The sequence below is a fragment of the Arachis hypogaea genome, chromosome 18 (genome assembly GCF_003086295.3).
Source record: "Arachis hypogaea cultivar Tifrunner chromosome 18, arahy.Tifrunner.gnm2.J5K5, whole genome shotgun sequence".
NCBI lineage: Eukaryota > Viridiplantae > Streptophyta > Magnoliopsida > Fabales > Fabaceae > Arachis > Arachis hypogaea.
The window spans coordinates 7,639,297-7,662,264 of NC_092053.1; the positions used below are offsets into that span (position 1 = coordinate 7,639,297).

A 22,968-nucleotide genomic window follows, 5' to 3' on the forward strand; every position below is an offset into this window, starting at 1 on the left:
GAACCACACACAGTCTTAGTTTCGTTCAATTCGACTTATTTTCTTCCTTTCTTTTTCTAAATTCTTTTTAGTTTAACCATGTACCATTAGATGACACTACTACATTTTAAATATTTAGTAACATTTATCTCTTAACATTTATTAAAGTGTTAGTAATTATTATAAAATTATATATAAAGTAACATTTATAATAAAATGTTAGTGAATATATATAATTTTTTTTTAAAAAACTTAAAAAGTGTTAGCTATTCCCATTCTCTAAAATCAAAATTGGAGACTTAACCTAAGAGCTGGGACAAAAGAAAGATCGGGGACCCTGCTATCGGCGTGATCTCACTTCGCACTCTTGCTCTCAATTTCACTCGCGCTCTCGATCTCGATCTCGATCGTGCTTTCATCTCGCTCGCACTCCGCTCCTTGAATCTCTCTCTCCCTTGTTTCAACAAACTCTATTTTTCTTTCTCGATCATATCTAGGGTTTGTTACTCTCTGTTTTGAGGTGAGTCTGACGAAGAAGGAGAAGAAAAATCTCCTTTCGTGTTCTTTCTTCTCTAATTTTCACTGCTTCATTATTATTCTTGCAATCTTCTTAAGTATTTTGTATATATTTGTTAAGATCTGTTGGCCATGAATTGATTGAATTCCTAATGTTAAGATTTGCTCAATTCAAGTCTGGGAGTCTCGAGCAGGACACTGATGATTCCAGAATTGCATCTCCAGCTGCTAAGGTACTCCTTTTTGTCTTGTTCTGCAAATATATAGCAGCAGATTTGTCTTGTTCTGCAAATATATAGAAGGATGATTAGCAAAATTTGGTAACAATATTATTACTGTTTCAATAGAATTATTTGATTTATCAATTATTCATTATTGTTAATACCTTAATGCAAAGATTCTTAAAGGGATTTTTAGTCTTGTTACTTCTGTGTTCCTGATATAATTCAAGTCCTTTTTGTTGAAGCTGCAAGATTCACTTGTTAATTCAAATTTCACTTGTACTCTTAGAGATGGTTCGTTTCTTTGTGTATAGGCTAAGACCATTAAGTTTAAATGTGTGTGGGTATGCTTCTTGCTCTCCATTAAAACTTTGCTTATGAAAGTTTAGATTTCTCTATTATTGTAAAAATATGTAAAACTGTGTATATTAATAGAAGTTTATATGATCTCTCTTTTTGGACAAAAGAAAACAATTTAAAGAGCCTCTTCAAACCTTAAATCCTTCAAGTTGATGACAAGACATTTAGATTTTGTATAATTTATAAAGCCTGTGATATGAGGATCATTTGGGCTTAGTGAATGCAACAAAGTTAAAGCATGTTTGTCGCGTTTATTGATTTATTTCTTTACTCGATAGGATTTTTTTAATTTTGATCACAATGAACTCAATGAGTAATAGAAGGAAACTGTTTGCTTAAGAATGAGCTTTATCATATTTTACTTTTAAATCTCTCTCTAGTTCAGTTTTTTATGTGATCCTTGCAGATCCCTTTTCAATTCATGTGTATGAATGTTGAATATAAGTGACACTTCTAATCCAACAAGTTCCCTTAAATTTCTTGGAGGAATTCTCTGTCCACATACTTCTATGTTATGTAACAAGCTTCCCATTTTCTTGCAGAAATCCCTTCTTGGCAGAATTAATTATTTAATTATGCTATTAGTGATGTCAACCATTTGCTGCCAAATCACTCTAAACCACTGTTTTCAAGTTAAGTTCTTGCTAATGTGGTATATGTGAAAACCTCTGTTTTCAACTATGTTCCCTATTTCACCTTCATCACTCTTTTTTTTGGGTATCATCTATCATGACTTCATCGATTCTTTTTTTTTTAGGTATAAATGAGTTTAATTGCTCCTTCAATTCAGTGGTGGGACTAACAAGAAAACTTCACAATCAGATTTGCTAATCAGAATTGGAGAATAAGAGTGCCATATCTAAGAGTTGAGGGATTGTTGAATTTGATTGTAGAGCTTGAGAGCGGAAGCCACGACTGTGTCCACCGAGAAGGCTTCATCTTCGAACAGCATCTGATTTCTCGTCTTCCATATGAGCCAACTCGGAATCACCATCAAACTGTACGGAGAAGGAGCTTCGTCGCCGTCAAGATCGATAGAATGAATTGTCGATATCCTCTTCTACTGATGTGGGTAAGTTGCATTTCTCCCAAACCTCTCTTGATTTTTCACATGCCCAAATACAATGATTAATTGATTGCTAGTGCTGGTTACATCTCTTGCAAATTGGAAAAATAGATGGAATACGGTGATTCAGTGTTTGAAGGGTTGGGAGCCTCTCATGAAATCCCCTCCAAAGAAAGATCTTGATCTTCACCGGAATCCTCAACTGCCACATATCCTTCCAGAGAGCTCGATTTTGCATAGCTTCAGAGCAAAATTCAACCGGTGGGTGATTGAACCTGTAAGCTACCTGGTATCCTCTACTTGTTTCGTACAGACCACTTCTATTAAGAGCTCATATAATTTTATCATCTCCCCTGTTTATACGTGTGGCCAGTATCCTCTCAGAATTTTCAGAATTGAAAGTGTTTGTAATAAGAGTTTGATCCCACTCACCATTGGGTAAAATTAAATTTCTGACATACATAATTAGTGAATTCGGCAGGTTGAGCATTGATGATTATGGAACGGAGAATGGATAAGAATCAGACAACCAGGGGTCTCTAAAGATCTTGATGCTGTTCCCATCACTAACATGCCATACTAGCCCCTTCTCAATGACCTTCCGCCCCTCCAAAATACTGCGCCAACCCCACCAAGGTAAAGTTCCATTCTCAGCATTCATAAAACATGAAGTACTTGCCTTTTAGAATTTTCGACAATAGAGATTGAGGTTGAGTAATAATTTTCCAGCCCTGTTTAACTAGAAGGGCTAAGTTTTGAGCACCCATATCCTTAAAATTTAAGCAAAGGCTATTATTCATTCTTGGATCATATGATTCTTTTATATTTTTTGCAGTTAGGGTGCAAAAATTTTTTTTTATCTTTTAAATTTTAATTTTCAGGTTTTCACATATTATTTGCATTAGATAATGTAATTAACAAGTATGGGCATAAATTAATGAACTATACTGAGATCTCTGTTCTGTTTTGCAATTCATTCAGATTTTTGGTGATTGTGACATGTGGTATTTATCTAAGGTTATTTGAGCTTAACCGAAATGTTGCAGAATAACCGTCTGATAGCTTAGATTTCAGATCATATGCTATGATATTTAGTTTGAATTTGTGTGTATAATTTAGAAATTTTATGAGTATGTTCTACAATTTTCAGTGTGCAGGTTTCAGATTATATGGAAGGGATCCATTTGTTATGTTCATTGATTGAGTGTTAGAATTATTTATTTATTTATTTTTTATTTTGTCTTTCCTGCGAGATACCTACTTTGAAGTTAGAGATACATCAACAGTAAAGGCTTGTGCATTGTTCCAAGTCATTGCAGAAAAATGGATTATTAATTTTGTTGCATGTTATATTTCAGTTATTTCCTAGGTCTAGTATAGTATTAAAAGTTTCATAGGTTCTATGTTAGTATAGTACTGATGTTTGATTGTATAGCTAGAATTTATATTAGATCTAAGAAAGGCAATTGGATTAAGATTGACTTCTATAGTTCTAAGTTCTATGTTAAATTTAATCGACTTTATGATTTCCTTGATTCCAAATGAGTACTTCATAATTTATAGACTGACAGGAAGGATATCGGCAGATTGATTAGGTTATTTCATAATTATTGACGGATAATATTTCCTTAAATTTTTTTTGTTTTTTAACTTTCCTTTTATGCATATGAAAACTCACTCATCTGATTATTATGATTATCAATTATGATATATTTTTGTGGATAGGCCATTTGCTATGTTCTAATTTAATAGTACTTTTTTTTTATAATTGCTAATTCTTTTTATTATTTTGCTTTTGAATCATTGCAGATGTCTTACTCAAGGAGATCAAGGTTAGATCTCCACCTGTGTTTTATTTTGCTATTTTTCGTTTTGGAAGCGTTCTTTTTCCCCTTTAAGTGTTCCTTTTTTTTTTTGTTTCATAGGTATTCTCCTTCTCCTTCCCGTCCCCATACAAGGGGTACAGCAGGTAGAGCAGGTCCTTATCCAGGTTTCTTTCAAGGTCAAGATTGAGAAGCCGTTCAAGGTTGGGACTTGATTTTTGATTTGATTTTGTTTGTGAACTTCTTCTCTGACAAACAGTATCACGATATTATCTGGTTCTGTATTTTTGGTTTAATCTTGTATGCTCTTTTCCTGTTGGTTTAGGAGCGTCTCAAGTGATGCAGAAAATTCTGGAAATAACTTGTATGTGACTGGATTATCTCCTAGGATCACTAAGAGAGAACTGGAGAAGCATTTTGCAGCTGAAGGAAAGGTATGCACTTTAGCTTATTCTAAAATAGTCTTTTTGTAGAGATTTATGTTGCCTGCCAACTGTGTTTTAATCTTCCTTTTTGTTTCTGTAATTCTTAGGTCATAGATGTACATCTTGTAGTTGATCCGTGGACAAGAGAATCACGTGGGTTTGGCTTTGTGACAATGGCAAATCTTGAGGATGCTGATCGATGTGTGAAATATTTAAACTGCTCTGTACTTGAAGGGAGTGAAGCAGTAATAGTTGTCTTGTTGGCTGCTCGGGCAAGATCTTAAGGACGGTTGGAAAAGACGCTCTTCTTAAGCTTGTGACATATGCATCTGATCAAACATACTCTTCTCTACTAAAAGTCTGCCAGGTACCTTCAATGAAATATTAAATTTGAGAAGGCTTCTCATAAGGATCCTCTATAAGTCTTAGCATTGAATCTTGAAGGATACCCATTTTATGATTATTGTTAACCGGTTTTTACTTTGCATTGGCAGATAGGTGGACTTAATCCTGAGCTTTGTAGGTCACTAAAAACTGATGCTTCAACAAATTATGCGCTTTCTCCTGAAGTATTTTCTGAAGCAGTTTCAAGAGACATTGCTAGTGGTCTTATACCATTTTTCTTATGTGCTACTGTAAGAACTAAGGCTTTTGATATCACTTTTAGGAAGTTATTTTTAGTAAATTTGATTTCTTAACATATGTGATATACACTCTTCATCTACAAATGCAGGTTGGTACAACTTCATCAACTGTTCCAGGTGCTACTACTTTGGCTGAAAAGCTGAACCACCAAGGTATTGATGTGGTATCTTTGTCACAAATTAAAGAAGGTATTGATGCGATATATATCTTTGTTCTATTTTCTTAGGAAATGATAACTTTTCACTGTATTTCTGTGGATAATATTTTGAGTGCTTTCACATAAATTCCTTTTTGACAACTGTTCTCAACCCACTCAAATTTTTATACCTATTTATTTGCAGGTTTCAGTTTCAAAGACACGCGTAATCATTGTATCTGCTGTAAGGGAGATGCTTGGTGCTGGCATTTGTTTGTTTTTGTTGGTAACTCATTCTAAAATTTCTTAGGTAGCTAGTGATGTGTAGAAAACGATCCAACACGAAACTCACCGGCAAGTGCACCGGGTCGCATCAAGTAATAAAACTCACGGGAGTGAGGTCGATCCCACAGGGATTGAAGGATTGAACAATTTTAGTTTAGTGGATGACTTAGTCTAGCGAATCAAGAGTTGATTTGAGTGGTTTGTATTCGACAGAAGCTAAATTGCATGAAATAAAAAGGGAGAGGGACAATTGGCAAGAAATTAAAGTGCAGAGAAATTAAAGAGGCTGAATCTTAAAGTGCAAGTAATATAAATTGCAAAAACTTAGATTGCAAGAAATGTAAATTGCAAATCTTAAAGTGAAAGAAATGTAAATGGCTTGAATTGTAAAGGGAACTGGGAATTGGATTTGCAGAAATTAAACAAGGAAAAGTAAAATGCAATAAACAGAAAAGTAGAAGATGACTTGAATTAAAATGGATCTAAAACGGAAATGAGAAAAAGCTTGGTGTAGCAATGAAATAAGGAAATTGAAATTTAAAACTGTAGATCTCAGGACTCGAGAGACTAGATAGCTGAGTCTAGATCTCACTGCTTTCCTAGATCCAGCAAGACAATTTCAAAGGAAATAAAGAAATGTAAATTGCAGAAAGAGTATAGGAAGAAGCAATTAACAGAAATGGAAATTCAATTATGCAGAAAATTAAACAAGATTTCAAATTGAAACAGAAGTTCTTCAATTCTCCACCCAAGATCCAAAGCAAGAAAAGTAATGAGTGCTGAGCAAGAACAAGGAAGAAGAGAGATCAATTCTCCTTCCTAATTCTCTAGAATTCTAAAGCAACAAATCAAAAATGCAAAGGTGAGCTCTCCGTAAGTGTTTCAAGAATTCTCCAGGAAAAGCTCTCGAAAAACTTAAATCCTAAGCTATTTATACACTTTCTTCAAATGGTCTTCAAGTCTTGAATTGGGCCTTTGCTCTTGATGGAATTGGGTTGATAAAGGCCTCGGTTGATTGCTCTTGGAGTTGGAGAGAAATCCATTGTGAACCGGGTTATAAATCATAAAAGCTTGAGTCAAAGTTTGAGGCAAACTTTGGCTCAAGCTTTTCATATCAGCTGCCCCCATTTGCTGCTACCAACGTTTGGGCTAAAGTTTGAGGTCAAACTTTAGGCCAAACGTTGATCCCCTTGTGTGCATGTGTGGCGCCAACGTTTGCCAAAAAGTTTGAGGCAAACGTTGGCGCAAGCTTTTCTCCTCCAGGGTGTTGGTGTGTGGCGCCAACGTTTGCCAAAAAGCTTGAGGCAAACGTTGGCGCAAGCTTTTTGTTCCAACCAATGTGAATTCACTCTTCCAAAAGCTTGAGCTAAAGTTTGAGGCAAGCTTTTGCTCAAGCTTTTTGTTCTCTCTTGTTCCTTGCCCTTTCTTCTTTCTTCAACCTTCTTCAAAGCTCTTTTCACCTATTATCAATCAACCAAACACATCAAAGCTATGCTCAAAATCATGAGTTTGTTATTCTTTCATAATATATGACAATTATACCACAAAATATCATGAAATTGCATTAATTCATCTATGGTTGATTGAATCAAAGAAAATATGAAATTCTACCCAATTGGCTTACTTATGGCTCAAGAAAGTGCATAAAAATAATTGAAAACAAAAGAAAAAGACTAGTGAAACTAGGCTAAGATAACTTGTCATCACAACACCAAACTTAAAGCTTGCTTGTCCCCAAGCAAGAAAAGAATTATGCTCAAAGGTTCTTTCAATCAGAATGGATTTGAAGAATTACATGTACTATCCTGTGAGTGAAGTGATTAAGTGACAGTGGGGTGAACTCTAAATCATATGCTCATGCAAGGGCCTCAGTGCTTACTAGTCCTTATATATTGGGGGTCTTAGGTCCTAGGACTTTCATCCAAATGATATCATGGAGATCTCTCTATAGGTAATCACCTTGAAGCAGCTTATAGTTGCTGTGCTTTGGCCTTGACTCTAAGTGTCATGTCTCAAAGCGGCTCTTTAGATAAGCTTTCAATCAATACTCCTAAACCAGTTGGTTTTAAGGTATTAGGTGTTAAAGCACCCCTAAGGATTTACTTGCTCAAGCCTCTTTCTTTGACACAATTCGACCACAAGCATTTACTAGGATAACAACTCTTTGAGTTCTTGTTTCTTTCTTCTTTTTTGCCTAGTAATCGATGCTCAGAGCCTTGGGCCATGTTCTTTTTGTTTTTGTATTTTCTTTATTTTCTTTTTGTTTTGTTTGCTGCTTCTTGGATCAATAAATGTTTGAGAATCTCCACAACACTTCTTTGAACTCTATGTCCTGCCTATGAGCTCCCATGCAAGTTTTCATAAGCATGCAACCTCAATACATGATTATACAACTAGAACCACCACTTTTCCTAATCTTTTGCTTGCCTCAAAATTGTTTAATTCCTCGATCCTTCTTTTCAAAGAACTTTCATGTGATGCATTTTTGAAATATTGAGTGCAAACAAGTTTGGAGAGTATAGTGTTGTAAATGATCAAGCATCTTGATTATTGAATTGCAGAAAAACTATACTAGACAGAAGGACAGATAGGGGTATAATATCACTTTCAATTACAGCAATATCTGATAATGAACAATACAACCTTTTGGAGTTTACTTGATGTCCTCTTCCTCATCATCATTGCTGGTCTTCATATTCCTCTTTCACCTCTTTGATTGATGATGCTAAATCTTCCAAAAGTTTGTATGGTGCTCTGCAATGATATTGAAAGTTGCTTGTTCCCCAAGCACTTGAAAAATGGTTAGCATGCATAATTTATTTTGTGGGCCTTTGAACTTACTTTGGTGTGGGAACACCAAACTTAGTACCTTGCCAATGGTTCTTGTTCATCAAACTAACCAGATGTGAAACTTTTTTTCTTTGCTAAAAGTAGTAAAACTGAAAACTAGGAAACCACAGAATAGTTAACTAGTTTGTCTAAATGCTTGAAGCTAGCATGATGCAGAAGGTGAGAATATGTTTTATGATGAAATTTTGGTGGAACACCAAACTTAGAATCCTTCATTCTCCCTTAGATTGTTTTGGTGTGTAACACCAAACTTAGCTTCTCGCAATGTAGATAAAACTAATTAACCGCTTTTTTTTTTTGAAATAGTTATGAAAAGAAGGTTACCTCCGGTTGGGTTGCCTCCCAACAAGCGCTCTTTTATTGTCACTAGCTTGACATCTTTCATCCTCGGATCATGGAAGTTGAGGCTTCTGTTGCCTTTGGTTTCCTCCTCTCACTATGGGCTTCCTTTCCTCTATTTCTTTTTGTGGAATTCCTCTGTGGTGTCTTTCTTTGATGATTATTTCCTTTTCCATAGCCTTCTCACTTTCTTCCCTAACTGCTTTCCCTTTCAACCCAACAGTTTTTTCACTGTTCTTTGGGTCATCTTCAGTGGCCCTTAGGGATATATTTGCCTCTCTCTCGCCCAATTCAGCAAGGTTTTGAACCAGTTGTTCCATTTGCCTTTCAACTCTTCTGAGTGAGGCCTCTTGGTTCCTGCTTATCATCTCTTGATTTTTCCTTATTTCTTCCTGCTCTATTGTTATCATTTCTTGAACTTTCATGAATCTTTCCATCATCATTTCTAGAACATAGAGTCTTTGAGAGTTTGGAATTGGTTGTGGTTGTGTCAACTGTGATGGTTGATGAAAGTCATTTTGGGCGAGTGGTGAGGTAGGACGGGGTTGGAAGTGTGTGTATTGGGATGGTGTGTGATGATTGTTGTTGTGGGGGTGGTTTTTATGTTGGTTTTTGAAGTTGGGGTTGTTGCAGTTGAAGTCCCTTGGTTTTTGATTTTGGTTTTCAACCCCCCTCCAGTTGGATTGAGTTCTCCAGGGTGGGTTGTACACATCATTCTGAGTCCTACGTTGGAACATGCTTGAGGAGCTGTCTGGAGAGTGTGATTGCTCATGACTTTGTTGCTCATAGTTAATTACTCCAGAACCTTTTTCAAGTTGATTCCAACAATGGGGATTTTGAGGTGAGTTCTGTGCATTTGCCACAGCATGTCGCAGTTCTTCTATTTTTCTGTTAATTAGCTCCAATTGTTGCTTAAGCTGTTGATGTATCTGCTCGCTTTGGGCCATGATTGCACGAATACCTTCAATTTCCTTCTCTTGTGCGAATAGTTGCACTCCTGTCTCTGGTTTAACAGTTCTCTGAGGTGGCTTCAGCTTGACTAGGAGTTCACTCATTAGTTCTTCCCATCCGATGATGTTTCCTTGTGAGAAAGCTTCAAACCACTGAGCAATGTCGTTCATGGTGATGAGTGGGTGCTTCAAGTTATGGGTTACATTATCATCTAAGGTGGGGACATTACTACCATGCTGACTAGGATTCGTTGGGTTCTTCTCCAGGATCTGCACAATCACAAATAGTCCAAATGAAGATTGAATACATTCATGTCCAAAATGTGGTTAAAAGGTTTAGCTGACATAATGTATCAAACAGTTGATAGGCTTGAAAGATTAGTAAGAGAGAATTGCTTCTCTCGTATATTCAACAAGCTGAAGTATGAGAATCATACGAAGCCAGAGAAACCAAGAAAACTTCACTTTATTGCTAAAGTGAGGTTTCAGTTAGTTCAATCAAAAATTCAAACAGTTAGTGGGTTAGTCCAAAGTTAGAGAAACGGAAAATAAAAATGCTAGATCTAGATCTTCCACTTCACTTAATCATTGTCAATCTATTTCAATCCCCGGCAACGGCGCCAAAAACTTGATGTGTGGAAAACGATCCAACACGAAACTCACCGGCAAGTGCACCGGGTCGCATCAAGTAATAAAACTCACGGGAGTGAGGTCGATCCCACAAGGATTGAAGGATTGAACAATTTTAGTTTAGTGGATGACTTAGTCTAGCGAATCAAGAGTTGATTTGAGTTGTTTGTATTCGACAGAAGCTAAATTGCATGAAATAAAAAGGGAGAGGGACAATTGGCAAGAAATTAAAGTGCAGAGAAATTAAAGAGGCTGAATCTTGAAGTGCAAGTAATATAAATTGCAGAAACTTAGATTGCAAGAAATATAAATTGCAGAATCTTAAAGTGCAAGAAATGTAAATGGCTTGAATTGTAAAGGGAACTGGGAATTGGATTTGCAGAAATTAAACAAGGAAAAGTAAAATGCAATAAACAGAAAAGTAGAAGATGACTTGAATTAAAACGGATCTAAAATGGAAATGAGAAAAAGCTTGGTGTAGCAATGAAATAAGGAAATTGAAATTTAAAACTGTAGATCTCAGGACTTGAGAGACTAGATAGCTGAGTCTAGATCTCACTGCCTTCCTAGATCCAGCAAGACAATTTCAAAGGAAATAAAGAAATGTAAATTGCAGAAAGAGTATAGGAAGAAGCAATTAACAGAAATGAAAATTCAATTATGCAGAAAATTAAACAAGATTTCAGATTGAAACAGAAGTTCTTCAATTCTCCACCCAAGATCCAAAGCAAGAAAAGTAATGAGTGCTGAGCAAGAACAAGGAAGAAGAGAGATCAATTCTCCTTCCTAATTCTCTAGAATTCTAAAGCAACAAATCAAAAATGCAAAGGTGAGCTCTCCGTAAGTGTTTCAAGAATTCTCCAGGAAAAGCTCTCGAAAAACTTAAATCCTAAGCTATTTATACACTTTCTTCAAATGGTCTTCAAGCCTTGAATTGGGTCTTTGCTCTTGATGGAATTGGGTTGATAAAGGCCTTGGTTGATTGCTCTTGGAGTTGGAGAGAAATCCATTATGAACCGGTTATAAATCATAAAAGCTTGAGTCAAAGTTTGAGGCAAACTTTGGCTCAAGCTTTTCATATCAGCTGCCCCCATTTGCTGCTACCAACGTTTGGGCTAAAGTTTGAGATCAAACTTTAGGCCAAACGTTGATCCCCTTGTGTGCATGTGTGGCGCCAACGTTTGCCAAAAAGTTTGAGGCAAACGTTGGCGCAAGCTTTTCTCCTCCAGGGTGTTGGTGTGTGGCGCCAACGTTTGCCAAAAAGCTTGAGGCAAACGTTGGCGCAAGCTTTTTGTTCCAACCAATGTGAATTCACTCTTCCAAAAGCTTGAGCTAAAGTTTGAGGCAAGCTTTTGCTCAAGCTTTTTGTTCTCTCTTGCTCCTTGCCCTTTCTTCTTTCTTCAACCTTCTTCAAAGCTCTTTTCACCTATTATCAATCAACCAAACACATCAAAGCTATGCTCAAAATCATGAGTTTGTTATTCTTTCATAATATATGACAATTATACCACAAAATCTCATGAAATTGCATTAATTCATCTATGGTTGATTGAATCAAAGGAAATATGAAATTCTACCCAATTGGCTTACTTATGGCTCAAGAAAGTGCATAAAAATAATTGAAAACAAAAGAAAAAGACTAATGAAACTAAGCTAAGATGACTTGTCATCAGCTAGGCCTTAGAGTGTGTTATGTGTAGTATATTTTGTATTTAATCATGTAAGCATATTGAAAAAATAGAAAAATTGATTTATTAGACCAATTTTAATGTTTAAATATCTTGGATTTAATTTGTAAAGTGGGTGTAGAATATGTAATTGAAGAAAAAGATTTTAATTCAATATTTTGTGCATTTAAATGTTACTAAAGATCTATTGTAATATTTTTTGTTGTTAGTAAAGAAAATCTTTTGTAACATTTATTAGAGTATTGCTATAGAATATCTATTGCGACATTTTTTAAAATATTATTAGAAAGACTTATTGTGACATTTTTTAAGTGTTACATAAAATATCTATTGTAATATTTTTTAAGTGTTACAGAAAATATCTATGGTAACATTTTTTTAAGTGTTACAAAAAATATCTATTGTAACATTTCTCTAAGTGTTACTATGAATGGTCTATTGTAACACTTTTTATAATATTACTATAGAATATCTTTTGTAACATTTTTACTAAATGTTATTAAATCTTTAGAAGAATGTTAGTAAAACTCTTTAGTAACATATGGTATATTTAACATTTGTTAAAATGTTACTAATATACATAGGTAACATTTTAATATGATTTAGTAACATTTTTTAAATGTTAGTAAAAGTCACTTATGTAGTAGTGTGAATACTATTAGTGTATTATTTTTGGGATATCCCTGCTTTTTATTATGAGATCTTATTTTTGAATATCTTTGTATTTTATTTTTTATTAATTAATAAAATATAGAATTATTCTCCACATCTAAACAATTTTAACATCCAAATTCATTCAAGTGATTTAGAGTCACGCGCTTCTTTTTTCCGCTTTCTTCTTTCGTTATCGTTATCACCAACAACACCACAATCCTCATCCTCCTTCTTTTCTCATTTGACTTTCTTCTTCTCGTTTCTTTTTCTTCTCCTCCTCCATCATCATCATCATCATCAACATCATCATCATCATCATCTTCTTCTTCTTATATATATCATCATTATCATTATCATCGTTATTGTTGAATTTTTGCCATGTTAATGTTGTCTGATCCAAAATTGATTTTTGATGTATTTTTGTTCATGATTTAGTCTTGTTTGTGTGATTATTTTCGAACTGAATTATTTATGTTGCAATTGTTATGTAATTTCGGTTCATTTCTGAGTGAATTAAGGTGCATTTGGACTCGTTGTCCTGCACAATTCAAAATTATTTCTTTTCTTTGTCCTCATCTTCTACTGCTTCTTCTTTTTCTTTTTCACCTTTTTTTTCATCTTTTTATTTCATTTTCTAAAAATTCTTTTTGATTTACTCTCTTAAGAGGAATAAAACCAAGAAAAAGAGAAGAAAATATCAAACAAAAAAGAAGAAAAACATATTAATGACGTTGTCTGATCTAAAATTGATTTTGGATGTGTTTTTGTTCATAATTCAGTCTTGTTTGTGTGCTTGTTTTCGAACTGAGTTTATATGTCGCAATCATTATGATAAATTTGGGTTCAATTCTGAGTTAATTATGTCACAATTAGTATGTCATTTCGGTTCATTTTTGAGTTAATTGTGAGTTGATTATGTCGTAATCATTAAATAATTTCGGTTCATTTCTGAGTGAATTAACATGCATTTGGACTTGTTGTCCTGCACAATTCAAAACTCTTTCTCCTCATCTTATACTGCTTCTTCTTCTTTTTCATCTTTTTTCTTCTTTATCTTCTCATTCTTATTTTATTTTCTCAAAATTCTTCTTGATTTACTCAAATTTAACACAATTTCTAAGTTTATGTATTAAATTTGAGTTTAGCACTTGGACAAGGCCTTAGAAAATCAGTAAAATTAAATAGAAAAAATATAACAAGAAATAATGAATTATGAATTTAATATAAGATACCACGAATATACTCCTTTTCTTTAAAATGCATTTTTTTAAAAATCTTTTCTTCTGTTGTAGCTAAATTCTTCTCAGTTGAACTTGAAATCTACATGCAAAAATCTCTAAGTTCATGTTGGAAATCTTTTATTATTAATATCCATTGTCAAACCTGCAGATTCTTTACCATTGTTCTCTGCGTCTCTTTCTTTCTGAGTTAATTGTGTCAAAATCATTATGTAATTTCAGTTCATTCCTGAGTTAATTGTGTTGCAATTGTTATGTAATTGCAGTTCATTTTTGAGTGAATTAAAGTTCATTTGGACTTGTTGTTCTATATAATTTAAATTTTTTTCTCACCTTCTACTGCAATAACAGCAGTAACAGTAACAACAAAAGAATGACTATAAAAAGAAAACAAGCAAAAAAGAAGAAGGAGAAGGAAAAGGAGGAGAAGGAGGAGGAGGAACGTGGAGAAGAAGAATACAATGATGACAATAACGTAAAGTTCCGCGCGTAAATGTAAATAACTTGGTTAAAAGAATGAAGTGTGCATGTGTAATTACGCTCTTTTTAATGAGAATAATTTTTTTTAGTGTTGAGTCTACTTAATTGAACTTGGATAATAATATTACTTGAATGTGTAGCAGATTGTAAAATATAATTTATTACTCTTGAAAAAAATAATACTTTAACAAAAAATGCATATTTCATATCATGGCATTAATGGATACGTAAAGCATTCATTTTAAAAAACTTTATCATTAATGAAGAAAGAGATAAGATATGTTCAAATTCAAAATACTGATAACAAAAAGAATAAAAAATAATTTTATTATTAAAAAAATAATTTAAGTTGCATATCTTAATATTGCAAAAATAAGTAGATTAAAGATCAATTTAGATAGATTCATAAGTAAATTTTTTTAAAATTTTTAATTTATAAAAAGATATAGTATTAATATTTGGTGTAATTTTTAAAATTAATTGTAACGTTTTAAAAAGATATTTAAATGCTTATAGAAAAGTTAAAAAAAATACCTTCTATCAAAATCTGTTAAAACCGATTCAAAGTTACAGCAAGTAAGTCCAATTTATTAAAATAAAATAAATTTAAAATATTAATTTATCTTATTTTATAGTCTGTTGTATGGGACTGTCAGTCTAACTTTTTTTTAAACAATCATAAAATTAATCAAAATTAATTTAATAGAAAATAATAAGTTAAAATATAATTATTATTCAGACATAAATAAAAAATAATTAAATTATAACATAAATTTTTTGTCATTTTTTAAATTCTCAATGTTAATAAAATTGGCCATCAGAATATTTATTTTTAAATTATTATAAAGAATATAAAATAGAATTTGATTTAATTTATAAATAAATAAAAAAATTGAAAGAAGTGTATTTAGATATTTTGATTTTTGTTTCTTTTTCTTTTACCGAGGCATTATGAAATTAAAAGATTAAGATAGCTTAAAATTATAATAAGATTAAACGTTTGCATAAGTGTTATTAAGTTATTAAAAAAAAAGATTTTTTTTAATTTTTTTAAGTATGTTTGATAAATTTTTAATAATAAAAATAAAAATATTAAATAAATAAAATCCTTTTAAAGTTATAATTTATATTGTTTTTAAAAATATTTTTTTATTTAAAAAATATTTTTACATAATAAATAAATAAAATATATTTTTATATTATTATATTTAAATATAATTAATAAATAAATTTTTTTATATAAAATATTTAAATATAACATTAATTTTATTTTTTTTAAAAATATTTTTAAAATCTTACCCAAACAATACCTAAGATATACATCACCCATTTTTATTCCAACCTTTCTTGTGTGAAACCTAATTTTTTTTTCTTCTTTGTCACAGAAATTAACCTCTATTTATATGTGTTTTTCCCTTGTTACGCCAAAAATATATTTGATTAATAGGCCAATTTCTAAAAGAAAATTTTCACTAATAAATTAGTCTCTAAAATATTTTTATTAATGCTAAGTAAATAATAAGAAATTATTAAAAAAACTAAAAATACGTGTAGCTAATAAAATATCTTTAATTTTGTGGATATATTTATAAATACTTTATTTTAAAAAAATTAATTTTCATGCACATTATTTACTTTGTTAATGCAAAATAATTTTACACGTACGTCTAATTACGTAATTAGATTGACCATGTAAATGATGATACAAAAAATCAGATATAATTAGACGACTATATAAAACATTTTGTATTATTAATTAATGTATTAAAATTAAACTCTTTAAAAAATATAAATTATAAACAAATAGATTATAAAAAGAAATTAAATTAATAAAATTATTTTTTTAAGTCCTAGATTCGTGCCGGTGCTGCTGTATATAACGCGGAAGTATTATGAAGTGTTAGCTCTCATACCTCACTTTTCTTCTCTCTCTCTAAAACACTAAACACCAAAACAAAACAAAACCCCACATCTTTCTCTAACTTCATTTCTTTCTTGTTTCGTCGATCAAATTCTTAGTCCTTACATACCCATTTATGTCTTTGTTTCGTATCAAAACAAATATAGATTGGTGCAATTAAGAAGCAGCAGCAGCCATATATGGTCAAAATGATCTCCAATAATAACAAGAACAATGAGAATTGTGAGTCTTGGAGAGATAATTTGAGAAAGGGGCCTTGGACGCCGAGAGAGGACGCCATACTTATCGAGCAAGTAAAGAAGTGTGGCAAAGGTAATTGGAGTTTAATTCGAAAGACTTCTGAGTTGAGGAGAAGTGGCAAAAGTTGTAGGCTTAGATGGTCGAACCATCTAAGGCCTGACTTGAAGAAGGGTCCTTTCTCTGAAAAAGAGGAGAAACTCATCGATGATCTTCATGCTAAGTTCGGAAACAAATGGGCTCTAATGGCTACCGAGGTATCGCTTAGCTATATATATAGAGTTTATAGTGTGATATATATCAAAAATTTTATTTGTTTATTTATTTATTCTAAATGCATGTTTGGGTCTATATTCATGTGACCGACTCTTTTCCGTGCGTCTATTGTCTTTTGGTGCGATAATCATCCTGTTCAATAAGTCACTTTTGTTGATGTATATATATACACAATTTTTTTAATATATAAAATCGACAATTGTACTACGTCTACATTTTTCATAATAAATATCATTTTGACATTAATATTTTTTAATAATCAAACATGTATTCTTTTTATTTTATTAATTAAAATATAATTTAAATACATAATTAATTCGTAATAATGCATTTTATGCTGATGTTAAAAGTGTTTGATGTAAATATTTTTCTAAAAATGAAGATTTTTTTTTGTAATTATTTATAATCATCATTTTAATTAGGGGTGTACATAGATTGAGTGAATTCAAATTCGTCTTAATCTAGATCAAACTCTAAATATATATACCGCTCTATTTTTTAGATCATAATTCGATCCTAAATCCGTTGAAACTTATACATATTCGGTTCACAATTTACCGGATGAAAATCGGGTGATCCATCAAAACTAATTAATTTTTTAGCGAAAAAATTTTTTTTTTTTTCAGATTCAGCAATAATCAACAATAGATATTTTCAGATTCTAATTTAGATTATAATCAGCAACACATCAGATTCAACTAAAAAAAGAAATAAAAGGAATCAAAACTAATTATTTTTTTTTCAGATTCAGAAATAATCAGCCATATTTAATTTACTGATAATCAGAACAAGAATCAGAACACCAAAATATATTTACTAATTAATTTTTTTCAGAAAAAAGAAACTACCATCACTGATAATAAAAAATCAGAACAATAATCAACACCAAGTTCTAATAATCAAAATTCTTAGAAAGAGAATAGATGTCAGAAAAGAGAAGAAGACTAGAGAAGAGAGCAGAGCAGAAACGGTGACTTCTAGTGGCTGATTGATGGTGGCAGAGAAGAAGAAGACGACTGGGGAAAGCAGAGAAAAGCCATCGCACTTTGCTGAGAGTCGTCGTTAGTCGTCGCCAAGAAGCAGTCGAACAGAGGAGCTTTTTCGCGGGGCAAGGTGACTTTGAGGCTGGTGAGTGGTGTCAGTGGCTGGAGAGAGACAGAGAGGACTAAGAGGAAAAGGGTGACGTCGTCGCCGCCATGCGTGAGGGGACGAGGGGGTGTGGTTCAATGGTTACGTGCTGAGGAGAGAAGACAGGGTTCAGGCTTCAGGGTTGTGCCTCAGCCTCGCTGGATGCCTTCAATCTTCATTGTGCGTTACGTGAATGCGTGCCCTAATTTTGAGAAGTGTATGTTCACCGGGTCGGGTCCGGGTGACCCGAGCTATAGCTCGACCTCAGTTTAAGTATCCTTCAAAGTTTCATTCTCTTTTTTGGGATTAGACCCAGGCCACTTTGGGTCCAGGCCAAAATGTCCTAAAATGCTTCAGGCATGGGCCAGATCTTTAGATCGGGTCTAACTATATATACACCCCTAATTTCAACTAATAGAGTTAAACTCAATTTTGACTAAAAAAAAAAAGGTTTGATTACAGATCTTGTGAAATTGAATTTGTGATCTATTGTTATTAAATTTGTTACTGATTTGCTTGTTAAATCTGGATTTGCATAGATTCCTACCTCTTGTATTTCTTAAATTTTTGCTGATGCTACTGCGATTTCATGTTCTGTTGATTCTTCTTATTGCTGTTGTGATTGAAATTTGATGATAATTCTTTTTCTTCTGCGATGATGTATTGTGGTTGTTGTGTTTGATAGTTTTTCAAATATGCTCCAAGTTCTTCCAAAATTACATCTAAATCTAAAACTTCATTCCAAGAGATTTTCGATAGGATTAGACGAGAATTTGGCTGATATCTATACAAAAAGCAATATCAAATACCATTCTGGCTGCAGTTGGATTGCATTGTTTCCGTCATCGGAACCAGGCAAGAGCCTTTTCCATTTACAATGTTATTATTATATATATGTTTTCCATTTTCAGGTTCCTGGAAGATCAGACAATGACATCAAAAATTTTTGGAACACAAGAATGAAGAAGCGCCTAAGAGAATATCCTCCACAAATAACGGTTCAACAAGTACAACACTTTTCCTCATCACCATTTTATTCGGTCTTAGCTTCATGTTACCCTAAAAATAATCTCAATGTTGAACTACCTTCAAACATTTCTGCTGCCAATTCTCCACCAAATCATAATCAGAAACAACCTAATCAAAATTATTATTCTTCTTCTTCTTCTTTCTCTTGCACCAATAATAATGCAAGTTTTGTATTGCCATTAGCCCCTATGTCTCCTTATTGTAAGAGTAGTGGTTTATTGAATGATGTGGTGATGGAGGGTAATGCTCTTTGTCGCAAGGGAAAGTCAAAGATGGATGCAACCATTGTTATTGTTAGGGAGAAAGAAGAATTAGCTGATAAGAGGAAAATTATTGAAGAAGGTAAAGAGCCACCGTTGCCACCAATTGGAACCAGTAAAAAGGAAGAAACAGCCACCATTATTGCAACTCAAAGCTCTTCTCATCAATTGATTTCAACAGGTGAAATTAAACTAACTTATTTATGATTCACGAGTTTGATTATTATGATTTATAATTCATGATTGTGTGTTATATTCTATACAGAGAAGAATGATAATGGAGGTTGTAACAATAACAAGGAGGCATTGAATAATTTTATACCACAAATGGACGATGAATTGCTTAGCATACTTAAAAATTGTCCAATATATTCGCCAGTGCGAAAGTGGTACAAAGTTGATTATGATGAGGACTTCCCTGATGATGATGATGATGGATTTGAATCTTGGTAACATACAGAATATTGATGGATGGTAATAACTAAAGAAATCATATATGCATTCATTCATATATTTAGAATAATTAGAAATCCAATATGCTATGTTAGGATTTTAAGTTAGGTAAGCAGAAGAACACACTGCAATTTCAAAGTGTGCAGGTTAGGGCAATCAAATTTATTGAGTTTTTTTTTTAGATGTCCTTAACAAATGTCATGACTTAGCTTGTTTAATAATTTTTTCTTGTGTGCTTTCATACATGCAGTTGAATGAAATTACATTTAGGCAATTCTTGATATATTGAATAAATATGTTTTAAAATAAATTCCTCAACACAATATTTATTATTAAACTAATTTTAGGTTTAGCCATATATCTTGTGCCCTAATAAAAATATATTTTAAAAATATAATAATATAAATTTTTTTATCCTTTATGTACTCAATAATACATTAAAATATTAAAATATTTTTTATTTTTAATAATTTTTAGTAAAATATTTTTGATAATATTTTAAAAATGTGTTTTTAAGTTACATGTTAGTAATACCCAAAATTTTAATTAATAACACATGCATGTTGAGTAAAAAATTTTGCAGCAATTCCTTACGTCACAAGTAAAAATCATGTTATGTCAGTAATATTTTTGCAGTAATACCAAGTTTTTTGCCAACAACTTCGATTCCTGGCATAACTCAGCATCGCTTGCAACTTTGATTGCTGGTATAACTAATCTTTCCCAGCAATTTCATTCGCTGACATAAACTATCAGTGTCTGTAATTTTTTCAATCACTGACTTAACTCGCATTTGCTAACAATTTCAATTGTTGTTATATATCGCCTTTGCTATAAACTTTTGTTGTTATCATAACTTGCGTTTTTCAACTATTTCGATTGATGACTCAACTATTTAATTTTTTCACGACAATCTTTGTGTTGTAAAAACCGCACTTATTATGCGATAACTTTGATTGCTGCTAAAATTAATATTTGTGTCTACGACCCATAAATGACATTATACTATTTAATAAATAATTTTATGGAATCAATATTATTCAATATAACAAATAATTTTTTTATGTTTATTAAATATATAAAAAATTATTATTATAAGATAAAATGGAGAAATAAAGTAATAATCTCTATAGAATAATAAAGTTGGATTAAAAATTAGTAAAATACTCTTCATTCCTATCTTATTTTCATCTCCGTTTATTTTCTCCTGCAGGAAAGGCATATATCCGTGGGTATCCATAAATAATTGAATATTATTAAGTTTTAAATCTTTTAAAAAAAATTAACATAACTATAATAAAATTCTATATAATTCAACCAAATATATCAAATAAAACACAATTCAAATACAAATTTAACACAATAACATACACATAAAACTTTTAACATATAAATGAAAATAATGTGAATTAGGATTACTTACACAACATATATATAAGAGATTTTTTTAAATAAATAAAATAAATATTTTATTTAGTGAAATATGTAATTTGTAGCGTTTTTACCGAAATCCATCTTTTTACTTATCTCATTTACACAGTAGATAATTTCACTTTGAGCATATCTCGTTTACAGTAAGACACAACACAGCTTGCACATATCACGTTTATACACGTGATACTTAGTGTTGGGAATAAGTAGTATGACCACAATTCAATCAATCACGTGTCAAATAATTTGTTATTGTTATTATATTAAAATGTTAATATAATAACGTCCTTGATTAAATTTAGAGATTTATCATTGTGATAGTGATCACAATATTGAGAGATAAATCTTTTATAATTTAATCTAAATTGTTCTTGGTCATAGGATTATTAAAAAAGGACATTAATAATCCGGAAAGATCAATATATATATAATGGTCTTCATTGGATGAAGATTAATAGATCTCATTTATAAATTATATATATAGATGGTGCATATAGAGATATGACCATTGAACTGACTCATTCTGAGAATTCCTAATGGTTATAATCACCGTATATTTGTCAATAGGATATTCTCAAGATGAACATAGTAATAGAGTTTTCTTTGACCTGCGACTGTCATAGTAATTAACAATGTATTTATTATACTTTGATTCCGGACACCTAATACCCTAGGGTGCTAGTTGAATGGATATTGGGTATGATTTAAATACTTGTAGAATTAATGATTAGTCAATAAGGAATCCGTCAACTCTCGGTAAAGAGTTTGAGCTCTATGATTATAATGACTGAGATGAATAAAACCTTGGCCAAGGGGATTGAATGAATGAAGAAATGAGTTTTTTAGGTCATTCACAGTTCATTATAATAATGGTAACAAGTTAGAGTTTGATAATTAAACCATACTCTAAGGGTTAACCAAGAGCTGGAAAGATGGAAGGAATTATACTTTGTTCTTCTAAGGTTCTTAGTAAAAATATATTACTTCATACTATCGGGTCGTTGAGGAGTGTTACTAGACGCCAACCTTGATTAGTAAATTTAGTATGACTAATTTACTACCCGCTTAGTATTGAACCTATGGGGTCACACACTAACGAGTGTTCTAATCTTTGCTGTAGAATTATTTAATTATTAATTTGATTTGATCAAATAAATAATTATATTAATTCAAATGGAATATTATTATATTTTTTGCTAGCACCAAGAATATAATAATAGTATGATAATTGAGAATATTATATGAGATTTGAGAATAATTAGTTATTCTATTTCTAAACTTGAATTCTAAATTTGGATGAGATCCTAACTGATTCTGTTTCAAATTGAGTTATGATATGATTCATAAATTTGAAAGATTCAAGTTTAAAATAACAAGATATGATTTAAATTTGAATTGAGAATCAAATTTAAAATTAGTAACAAATCTCATACTATATATATGTATGCCAGGAGTAGAAGAATGGGACATAAGAGAGAATAACAAGAGTTTTATTCATTTACCTCTACACACATAAATGTATGTGAGTCTAATTCTTGGAGAAGAATTTTATGGCGTGCAAAGAGTTGCAAGAGGGTTCTCAATTTAGATCAGATATTCATTGGTCAAAGAGTTGACAGCAAAGGTTAGTCTTGGTGTGGATACGCATAGCGCCTTCGTACCATCGAAGGAGAAAAAGATTTTTATTAGCGTACTCAGGTATTTAGATCTGATCTATGTATTGTATATTATTGGAATAAAGTTTAAACACAAAATAGATCTTTAAGGATTACTTTATTTTCTTCCGCTGCGTGTTATGAACACATGGTAATCCTTCACTTAGAATAAAGTGGGATCTAAGTATCTTGTTTACACTGTAAACAAGATATACTCAAAGTGAAATCGTTTACAGTATATACAAGATACATGCTGAATTAAAAGGTTTTCACTGTAAACGAGATATAGTACG

General features: G+C 31.9%; 2 protein-coding genes and 1 long non-coding RNA gene across 29 annotated transcripts; all 3 read left to right on the top strand.

Moving 5' to 3' along the window:
- The first annotated feature begins 203 nt into the window (after positions 1 to 203).
- LOC112770828 (uncharacterized) lies at positions 204 to 5,717 on the top strand. Of its 27 annotated transcripts, none has more exons than XR_011876366.1 (13): positions 204 to 499; positions 656 to 728; positions 1,619 to 1,728; positions 1,834 to 2,148; positions 2,254 to 2,431; positions 2,624 to 2,778; positions 3,952 to 3,974; positions 4,068 to 4,168; positions 4,291 to 4,399; positions 4,498 to 4,757; positions 4,885 to 5,025; positions 5,124 to 5,223; positions 5,377 to 5,717. It is a non-coding gene; the product is annotated as an uncharacterized lncRNA (long non-coding RNA). The 27 variants fall into 27 exon arrangements; XR_003186742.3 differs by having other exon boundaries at positions 2,254 to 2,419; positions 2,612 to 2,778; XR_011876379.1 differs by having other exon boundaries at positions 2,254 to 2,419; positions 2,612 to 2,778; positions 5,124 to 5,187.
- Positions 5,718 to 16,394: 10,677 nt separating this feature from the next.
- On the top strand, positions 16,395 to 18,781 carry LOC140181225 (transcription factor MYB101-like). Its single transcript, XM_072224747.1, has 3 exons — positions 16,395 to 16,700; positions 17,721 to 17,847; positions 18,759 to 18,781. Exons 1-3 carry the CDS (start codon positions 16,395 to 16,397, stop codon positions 18,779 to 18,781), a joined length of 456 nt encoding a protein of 151 aa, XP_072080848.1.
- LOC112771967 (uncharacterized) lies at positions 18,765 to 19,863 on the top strand. Its single transcript, XM_025816833.3, has 2 exons — positions 18,765 to 19,317; positions 19,402 to 19,863. Exons 1-2 carry the CDS (start codon positions 18,807 to 18,809, stop codon positions 19,587 to 19,589), a joined length of 699 nt encoding a protein of 232 aa, XP_025672618.2. The 5' UTR covers positions 18,765 to 18,806; the 3' UTR covers positions 19,590 to 19,863.
- Positions 19,864 to 22,968: the final 3,105 nt, after the last annotated feature.

Excerpts from the sequence above, each read along its gene's own strand:
- LOC112771967 (XM_025816833.3), top strand. The coding sequence starts at position 18,807 with ATGAAGAAGCGCCTAAGAGAATATCCTCCACAAATAACGGTTCAACAA. Across the intron at positions 19,318-19,401 it reads TCATCAATTGATTTCAACAG|AGAAGAATGATAATGGAGGT; the intron begins GTGAAATTAAAC and ends TATTCTATACAG.
- LOC140181225 (XM_072224747.1), top strand. The coding sequence starts at position 16,395 with ATGATCTCCAATAATAACAAGAACAATGAGAATTGTGAGTCTTGGAGA. Across the intron at positions 16,701-17,720 it reads GGGCTCTAATGGCTACCGAG|AGAAGAAGAAGACGACTGGG; the intron begins GTATCGCTTAGC and ends TGATGGTGGCAG. Across the intron at positions 17,848-18,758 it reads GCAAGGTGACTTTGAGGCTG|GTTCCTGGAAGATCAGACAA; the intron begins GTGAGTGGTGTC and ends TTCCATTTTCAG.